Consider the following 10232-nt stretch of genomic DNA (forward strand, 5'->3'; position numbering starts at 1 on the left):
ATTATCCAGCAGGGGCCCCCCTCTACTTCCAGGCCCTGGTGTGTCCACCCCTGCAGTGCAAGAAAAGTTAGATCCTGGCCGGGACAATGGGACAGAGTCTCAAAATTGGGACTGTCCCAATGGATCCAGGACAGTTGGGAGGTATGCTAGGAGAGGCATATGAGATATGCCATAACTGGTGTTACTATTCAACTTGCGTTCAGTATATATCCTGATACATTTACCCTAAAGGATATGTGCAATAAATTAATAATTAGAGCTATGTGCAGCTTGGGATATTTAATATAAGTAAAGGTTTTGATATGCAAAATATAGGGCCTTGTATTAATTTAAAGAAGAACTCCTCCGCCCATCAAAGTTTTTATCCTCCTGATATATTACAATCATATTATACAGCACTGTGTAGTTACTATTGGTCATTTTGCCTTTCTACCCAGTAAATGATCCTCCTTATTTTCTGAACTATGCAGAAAGAGGAAGTCTTGTGTTCTGCATCTCTCACTCCTCCCCATACCAGAGACTTTTGCAGTGACTCATGACTTGTGCAGAGAAAATTGACCTCCTGTTTCTACATAGAAAGATTCAGCTAGTCAGTTTTTAATCACATGATGTCATAGACCGAATAGAAAACAGAAGAATTATCTGGGTAGAAAGGCAAAATGAGCAATTGTAAGTACACAGTGCTATAAATGATGATTGCAGTATATTAAAAGAATGTAAACTTTGATGGGAGTGCTTCTTTAAAGAGCTTGGTAGGGGTTCAATTCAGTCCTAGGAGACGTCAGCAGTGTTCTACCTCAGCAGTGTTATACATGTTTTTTTCAGGGCAATTCAAGGAATTGAACTACTTGTGATTTGTTTCAAATTACTTTTTGTTATTAATATCGTTCAATGTATTTATTCTCTAAATGGGTCCCTGATGGAACGGAGAAGGCTCACCTATGATAATTTAATATACAAAGACATGTTGGCCATGGTCTATATGGGATAATTCCATGAGCTGCTCTATCTATTACCATTATACTGAGGGCCCTTTTCCCTATATACTAGCCTTAGTGCACTTTAGCTAGTAGTAATGTTCTGGTTATTTAACATTTTATAAAAGTTAAATTTTATGGATTTAACCCTTTTTCAGTGAGTCCTTTCAATCCATTCTGTTGTGATGTCCATCATTAAATATTAGGCTTAGAATTTTCTATGTCCAAATTGTGTCTGCAGAATAGCATGTATTAATTAATATTTTAACATGTAAGCTATATTAATTTCTCTTCAGCTTTCTAGTATGAATATGTACTTTGTAAAAGATTACCTTTAACAAACTATTCCAAAAAATTAAAGTGTTTTTACACAATTGGGAAAAATATCAAACAATGTCGCACCTGATTTTGGGTAAGTGACTAGAAACACATCACCATCCCTAATTTCCATATGCTCAATATCATCTATCGCTTCAGGTGATGTAAATTTGTTCTCAAAGTATATGCCTTTATGTTTAAATTGTACTGCTTTCAAGGCTTCATTAAGTGCATCTTGGTCCATTGTTGCCATCTAGAACTAAAAAAATATAATATTTTTAATATGTATTTGTCAATAATGAATGATAATAATTAAAATTATCCAAATTTATATTACCTTATATGCAAATGTCTTTCTCTGTTCAGATGGAAGCAATTAAATGCTTGAGCTCAGTAGGTTATGCTGATTTATACATGTCTGATTTAACCTTTAATCTTTTTGGAACAATTTGTTAGTGTTCTGCCCATCAATTCTGAAATTGCAAACTCATCTCAGGAAGATCTATTAATTATTAATTACCATTAATCTAAAATAACCTTTTAATGCAAACAATTTCTTTTAGTCCTTGGTGACAAGTGTATACTTAAACATTTTGGATCAAATATAAAATCTGTAGTAGGGACTCCTACCTACTATAGTTATAAAAACAATTTTATGTATATACATTAGTTAGAAACAGAGCTATAAGGATTAGATGTAAGCAAATCCGAACTGTAAAGTTTGAGGTTCTAACTGGGCAACAAGTGTTTGGTGCTGAAATACAAACACAGGCTTCTCACGAAAGTCTGTTTTAGTGTTCGGAGTTCGGATTCTGAATAAAGTTTGTTGAAAGGCAGCAGCGCTGTGGAACTTCCTCAGCCATCACAACCCTGCAGAGTATTTGTGTGGCTGTGATTGACAGGCACACCTCATGATCCGGCCTGTACACACGTGGTCAAAACTGTTGGTACCCCTTGTTTAATGACAGAAAAACCCACAATGGTCACAGAAATAACTTGAATCTGACAAAAGTAATAATAAATAAAAAAAAAAATCTATGAAAATGAACATATGAAAGTCAGACATTGCTTTTCAACCATGCTTCCACAGACTTTAACCCCTTCCCGACCCATGACGCCACGTAGGCGTCATGAAAGTCGGTGCCAATCCGACCCATGACGCCTATGTGGCGTCATGGAAAGATCGCGTCCCTGCAGATCGGGTGAAAGGGTTAACTCCCATTTCACCCGATCTGCAGGGACAGGGGGAGTGGTAGTTTAGCCCAGGGGGGGTGGCTTCACCCCCCCGTGGCTACTATCACTCTGATTGGCTGTTGAAAGTGAAACTGCCAATCAGAGCGATTTGTAATATTTCACCTATTATAACGGGTGAAATATTACAATCCAGCCATGGCCGATGCTGAAATATCATCGGCCATGGCTGGAAATACTAATGTGCCCCCACCCCACCCCACCGATCGCCCCCCCCCCCAGCCCTCCGATCTGCCCGGTACACTGCCCCGCTCCCCTCCGTCCTGTGCTCCGCTCCCCCCCGTGCTCTTGTCCGCTCACCCCCGTGCTCCAATCACCCCCCCATGCTCCAATCACCCCCCCTGCACTCCGATCCACCCCCCGTGCTCCGTTCCACCCCCCCGTGCTCCATTCCACCCCCCCGTGCTCCGTTCCACCCTCCCCGTGCTCCGTTCCACCCCTCCCGCGCTCCGATTCACACCCCCATGCTCCGATCCCCCCCCGTGCTCCCCCCCACACCATCATACTTACGATCCTGCCGGGGTCCGTCCGACTTCTCCCCGGGCGCCGCCATCTTCCAAAATGGTGGGCGCATGCGCAGTGCGCCCGCCGAATCTGCCGGCCGGCAGATTCGTTCCAAAGTGCATTTTGATCACTGAGATATAATCTATCTCAGTGATCAAAATAAAAAAATAATAAATGACCCCCCCCCCTTTGTCACCCCCATAGGTAGGGACAATAAAAAAATAAAGATTTTTGTTTTCCACTAATGTTAGAATAGGGTTAGGGGTAGGGTTAGGGGTAGGGGTAGGGTTAGGGGTAGGGTTAGGGCTAGGGTTAGGGGTAGGGGGTTAGGGGTAGGGTTAGGGCTAGGGTTAGGGGTAGGGTTAGGGCTAGGGTTAGGGGTAGGGTTAGGGGTAGGGTTAGGGCTAGGGTTAGGGGTAGGGTTAGGGGTAAGGCTAGGGTTAGGGGTAGGGTTAGGGCTAGGGTTAGGGTTTCGTTATGTGCACACGTATTCTGGTCCACTGCGGATTTTTCTGCTGCGGATTTGATAAATCCGCAGTGCTAAACCGCTGCGGATTTATTGCGGATTTACCGCGTTTTTTCTGCGCATTTCAATGCGGTTTTACAACTGTGATTTTCTATTGGAGCAGTTGTAAAACCGCTGCGGAATCCGCACAAAGAAGTGACATGCTGCGGAATGTAAACCGCTGCGTTTCCATGCAGTTTTTCCGCAGCATGTGTACAGCGATTTTTGTTTCCCATGGGTTTGCATTGAACTGTAAACTCATGGGAAACTGCTGCGGATCCGCAGTGTTTTCCGCAGCGTGTGCACATACCTTTAGAATTAGGCTATGTGCCCACACTGCGGATTGGCCGCTGCGGATTCGCAGCAGTGTTCCATCAGGTTTACAGTACCATGTATACCTATGGAAAACCAAATCCGCTGTGCCCATGGTGCGGAAAATACCGCGCTGAAACGCTGCGTTGTATTTTCCGCAGCATGTCAATTCTTTGTGCGGATTCCGCAGCATTTTACACCTGTTCCTCAATAGGAATCCGCAGGTGAAATCCGCACAAAAAACACTGGAAATCCGCGGAAAATCCGCAGGTAAAACGGTGCCTTTTACCCGCGGATTTTTCAAAAATGATGCTGAAAAATCTCACACGAATCCGCAACGTGGGCACTTAGCCTTAGGGTTAGGGTTGGAATTAGGGTTGTGATTAGGGTTATGGCTACAGTTGGGATTAGGGTTAGGGGTGTGGGGGGGTTAGTGTTGGAGGTAGAATTGAGGGGTTTCCACTGTTTAGGCACATCAGGGGTCTCCAAACGCAACATGGTGCCACCATTGATTCCAGCCAATCTCGTATTCAAAAAGTCAAATGGTGCTCCCTCAATTCCGAGCCCCGACGTGCGCCCAAACAGTGGTTTACCCCCACATATGGGGTACCAGCATACTCAAGATAAACTGCGCAACAATTACTGGGGTCCAATTTATCCTGTTACCCTTGTGAAAATAAAAAAATGCTTGCTAAAACATCATTTTTGAGGAAAGAAAAATGATTTTTTATTTTCACGGCTCTCCGTTGTAAACGTCTGTGAAGCACTTGGGGGTTCAAAGTGCTCACCACATATCTAGATAAGTTCCTTGGGGGGTCTAGTTTCTAAAATGGGGTCACTTGTGGGGGGTTTCTACTGTTTAGGAACACCAGGGGCTCTGCAAACGCAACATGACGCCCGCAGACCATTCCATCAAATTCTGCATTTCAAAAGTCACTACTTCCCTTCTGAGCCCCGACGTGTGCCCAAACAGTGGTTTACCCCCACACATGGGGTATCGGCGTACTCAGGAGAAACTGGACAACAACTTTTGGGGTCCAATTTCTCCTGTAACCCTTGGGAAAATAAAAAATTCTGGGCTAAATAATTATTTTTGAGGAAAGAAAACGTATTTATTATTTTCACGGTTCTGCATTATAAACTTCTATGAAGCACTTGGGGGTTCAAAGTGCTCACCACACATCTAGATAAGTTCCTTTCAGGGTCTAGTTTCCAAAATGGGGTCACTTGTGGGGGGTTTCTACTGTTAAGCTACATCAGGGGCTCTGCAAACGCAACGTGACGCCCACAGAGCATTCCATCAAAGTCTGCATTTCAAAACGTCACTACTTCACTTCCGAGCCCCGGCATGTGCCCAAACAGTGGTTTACCCCCACATATGGGGTATCAGCGTACTCAGGAGAAACTGGACAACAACTTTTGGGGTCAAATTTCTCCTGTTACCCTTGGGAAAATAAAAAATTGCAGGCTAAAAGATCATTTTTGAGAAAATATATATTTTTTTTTTCATGGCTCTGCGTTATAAACTTCTGTGAAGCATTTGGGGGTTCAAAGTCCTCACCACACATCTAGATTAGTTCCTTTGGGGGTCTAGTTTCCAAAATGGGGTCATTTCTGGGGGATCTCCAATGTTTAGGCACACAGGGGCTCTCCAAACGTGACATGGTGTCCGCTAATGATTGGAGCTAATTTTCCATTTAAAAAGCCAAATGGCGTGCCTTCCCTTCCGAGCCCTGCCTTGCGCCTAAACAGTGGTTTACCCCCACATATGGGGTACCAGCATACTCAGGATAAAATGCACAACAATTACTGGGGTCCAATTTATCCTGTTACCCTTGTGAAAATAAAAAAATGCTTGCTAAAACATCATTTTTGAGGAAAGAAAAATTATTTTTTATTTTCATGGCTCTGCGTTATAAACTTCTGTGAAGCACCTGGGGGTTTAAAGTTCTCAATATGCATCTAGATAAGTTCCTTTGGGGGTCTAGTTTCCAAAATGGGGTCACTTGTGGGGGATCTCCAATGTTTAGGCACACAGGGGCTCTCCAAACGCGACATGGTGTCTGCTAACAATTGGAGCTAATTTTCCATTCAAAAAGTCAAATGGCACGCCTTCCCTTCCGAGCCCTGCCGTGTGCCCAAACAGTGGTTTACCCCCACATATGAGGTATCGGCGTACTCGGGAGAAATTGCCCAACAAATTTTATGATCCATTTTATCCTATTGCCCATGTGAAAATGAAAAAATTGAGGCGAAAAGAATTTTTTGTGTGAAAAAAAAGTACTTTTTCATTTTTACAGATCAATTTGTGAAGCACCTGAGGGTTTAAAGTGCCCACTAGGCATCTAGATAAGTTCCTTGGGGGGTCTAGTTTCCAAAATGGGGTCACTTGTGGGGGAGCGCCAATGTTTAGGCACACAGGGTCTCTCCAAACGCGACATGGTGTCCGCTATCGATGGAGATAATTTTTCATTCAAAAAGTCAAATGGCGCTCCTTCCCTTCCGAGCCTTACCATGTGCCCAAACAGTGGTTTACCCCCACATGTGAGGTATTGGTGTACTCAGGAGAAATTGCCCAACAAATTTTAGGATCCATTTTATCCTGTTACCCATGTGAAAATGAAAAAATTGAGGCTAAATAATTTTTTTGTGAAAAAAAAGTACTTTTTCATTTTTATGGATCAATTTGTGAAGCACCTGTGGGTTCAAAGTGCTCACTATGCATCTATATAAGTTCCTTGGGGCATCTAGTTTCCAAAATGGGGTCACTTGTGGGGGAGCTCCAATTTTTAGGCACACGGGGGCTCTCCAAACGTGACATGGTGTCCGCTAAAGAGTGGAGCCAATTTTTTATTCAAAAAGTCAAATGGCGCTCCTTCCCTTCCAAGCCCTGCCGTGCGCCCAAACAGTGGTTTACCCCCACATATGAGGTATCAGCGTACTCAGGACAAATTGCACAACAACTGTCGTGGTTCAGTTTCTCCTTTTACCATTGGGAAAATAAAAAAATTGTTGCTAAAATATAATTTTTGTGACTAAAAAGTTAAATGTTCATTTTTTCCTTCCATGTTGCTTCTGCTGCTGTGAAGCACCTGAAGGGTTAATAAACTTCTTGAATGTGGTTTTGAGTACCTTGAGGGGTGCAGTTTTTAGAATGGTGTCACTTTTGGGTATTTTCAGCCATGTAGACCCCTCAAACTGACTTCAAATGTGAGGTGGTCCCTAAAAAAATGGTTTTGTAAATTTCGTTGTAAAAATGAGAAATCGCTGGTCAAATTTTAACCCTTATAACTTCCTAGCAATAAAAAATTTTGTTTCCAAAATTGTGCTGATGTAAAGTATACATGTGGGAAATGTTATTTATTAACTATTTTGTGTCACATAACTCTCTAGTTTAACAGAATAAAAATTCAAAATGTGAAAATTGCGAAATTATCAAAATTTTCGCCAAATTTCCGTTTTTATCACAAATAAACGCAGATTTTATTGACCTAAATTTACCACTAACATGAAGCCCAATATGTCACGAAAAAACAATCTCAGAACCGCTAGGATCCGTTGAAGCGTTCCTGAGTTATTACCTCATAAAGGGACACTGGTCAGAATTGCAAAAAACGGTAAGGTCTTTAAGGTCAAAATAGGCTGGGTCATGAAGGGGTTAAAAAAATTTAAACTCATGAAAAAGGGCTGGACAGAAATCCATAGTACCCTTAACTTAATGTTTTGTTGCACAACCTTTTGAGGCAATCATTGCAATCAAACGATTCCTGTAACTGTCAATGAGACTTCTGCACCTCTCGACAGGTATTTTTGGCCCAATCCTCAAGAGCAAACTGCTCCAGTTGTCTCGTGTTTGATGGTTGCCTTTTTCAGGCGGCATGTTTTCAAAGATGCTCAATAGGATTTAGCTCAGGGCTCATAGAAGGCCACTTCAGAATAATCCAATGCACATTTCTTTCTAGAATCCCTTGATAGTCTTTAGATTTCATTGTACCCTGCACAGATTCTAGACACCCTGTGCCAGATGCAGCAAAGAAGCCCCAGAACACAAAAGAGCCTCCTCCATGTTTCACAGTAGGGACAGTGTTCTTTTCTTGATATACTTTATTTTTCTGTCTGTGAACATAGAGCTGAGGTGCCTTGACAAAAAGTTCAATTTTTGTCTCATCTGTCCATAGGGCATTCTACCAGAAGCTTTGTGGCTTGTCAACATGTAGTATGGCAAATTCCAGTCTGGCTTTTTTATGATTTTTTTTCAACAATGGTGTCCTCCTTGTTCGTCTCCCATAAAGTCCACTTTGGCTCAGACAACAACAGATGGTGCGATCTGACACTGATGTTCCTTGAGCTTGAAACTCACATTTAATCTGTATAGAAGTTTTTCTGGGCTCATTTGTTACCATTCGTATTATCCGTCTCTTTGATTTCTCATCAATTTTCCTGCTGCGGCCACATCCAGGGAGGTTGGCGACAGTTCCATGGATCTTACATTTCTGAATAATATGTGCAACTGTGGTCACAGAAACATTAAGCTGCTTGGAGATGGTCTTATAGCTTTTACCTTTAACATGTTTCTATATAATTTGCTTTCAAATCTCCAGCAAACAGCACAGTGAGTATCTGTAGCCCTATATACAGACCTACTCACTGATTCCAAGATTGTAGACACCTGGGATGCTAATTAGTGGATACTGTCACGGTTCACACCGTGCTGCCAACAATATGTCATGGTTCCCAGCAATATGTCAGGGATCCCGAGGAGGATAGCTTTATAGTCCCCACCACTCACACCAATTTGTCACGAACCGGGGTTGCTTGGTTGCCCCTGATTCCTTCTGAAGGGGATTTATCTATATCTCACTTCCGGCTTATAACTTGCAGCTCTCTGGTGCCCCCTTACCCTCAGGTCAGTCAGGGTTCTGCACCTAGGGTAATTAGTCGCCAGAAAAGCCGACTGCTATGCACTGGCTATTAGACACACTGAAGCGAGGGCAATGTAACTACTCCCACTCAGGTGGGAACAATAATTATCAACACCGCCGTTGCTACAATGTTTCTCAAATGCACAGGGCAAGGTATGCTGCCATCAGCTCTGATTAAAGGGTCCAGAGCCAACCCAAATCAGTAGCGTAATTCACCTCACAAGATGTGACAGTTCTTTTATAGAGCATGAAGAGACAAGCTAGTAGATTATATATTTTACTCCATAAAAAAGGTAGGCAGTGTTTACAAGGTATAAAACGATATTTGTTATGATCAGGTGACTTTGGAGCAGCATGAAAACTTTCACTGGAGTAGGTGGTAACTATACTGACCGCAAACCCTGATCTTATCACCGCAACTAGAAGTAGCCGTGGGGTGTGCCTAACAAAACCTAGACACCTCGACACAGCCGAAGGACTAAATACCCCTATAGATGGAAATAGGAATTTCTACCTTGCCTCAGAGCAGAACCCCAAAGGATAGGCAGCCCCCCACAAATATTGACTGTGAGTAGTAGAGGAAAAGACACGTAGGCAGAAAACAGGATTTAGCAAACGAGGCACACACTAGCTAAATAGGAAAGGATAGGACAGGATACTAAGCGGTCAGTATTAAAAAATCCTTCCAAAAATATCCACAGCAGAAAATACAAAAACTCCACCATCTAATTAAAGATGTGGAGCGTATATCTGCATCTCCAGAGAATCCAACAAGACCGAGAAAACACTGACACAGTCTAAGCTGGACAAGAGAAAAACAAATGAATAACACAGAATATCAGCATACTGCATGTGTGCCACTGAAACAAAAACCAGACACTTATCTTTGCTGAATTGACAGCTGAGCAGGAGAAGCCAGAAAGTGATCCAACACTTCAGAAGAAACATTGACAACTGATAAGGGCTAATGAATCCTGCACACTTAAATATCCCAGTCAGAACAGCAATCAGCAGATACACCTGGCCAGGGCTGTGACTCAGAGACAACTGCATTCCCACCTACAACCACTTGAGGGAACCCAAGAGCAGAATTCACAACAGTACCCCCCCTTGAGGAGGGGTCACCGAACCCTCACCAGGGCCTCCAGGACGATCAGGATGAGCCAGATGAAAGGCACGGACCAAATCAGCAGCATGGACATCAGAGGCAAAAACCCAAGAATTATCCTCCTGGCCATAACCCTTCCATTTGACAAGGTACTGAAGCCTCCGCCTCGAAAAACGAGAACCAAAAATCTTCTCAACCACATACTCCAACTCACCATCAACCAACACAGGGGCCGGAGGATCAACAGAGGGAACAACAGGCACCACATATTTCCGCAATAAAGATCTATGGAAGACATTATGGATAACAAAAGAGGCGGGAAGCGCCAAACGAAA

At 42.9% G+C, this 10232-nt stretch overlaps 1 protein-coding gene across 1 annotated transcript in view; it reads right to left on the minus strand.

Moving 5' to 3' along the window:
- The window catches only part of LOC138680669 (amine sulfotransferase-like), an 82897-nt gene extending 81220 nt beyond the window's left edge, over positions 1-1677 (minus strand). Inside the window, exons 1-2 of the mRNA XM_069767974.1 lie at positions 1633-1677; positions 1380-1554 (exon numbers count right to left, since the gene is read on the minus strand). Of these exons, the coding sequence (XP_069624075.1) occupies positions 1380-1548 (169 nt within the window). The 5' untranslated portion in view covers positions 1549-1554; positions 1633-1677. The remainder of the gene's footprint in view (positions 1-1379; positions 1555-1632) is intronic.
- Positions 1678-10232: the final 8555 nt, after the last annotated feature.

This window comes from Ranitomeya imitator, chromosome 5 (assembly GCF_032444005.1).
Source record: "Ranitomeya imitator isolate aRanImi1 chromosome 5, aRanImi1.pri, whole genome shotgun sequence".
NCBI lineage: Eukaryota > Metazoa > Chordata > Amphibia > Anura > Dendrobatidae > Ranitomeya > Ranitomeya imitator.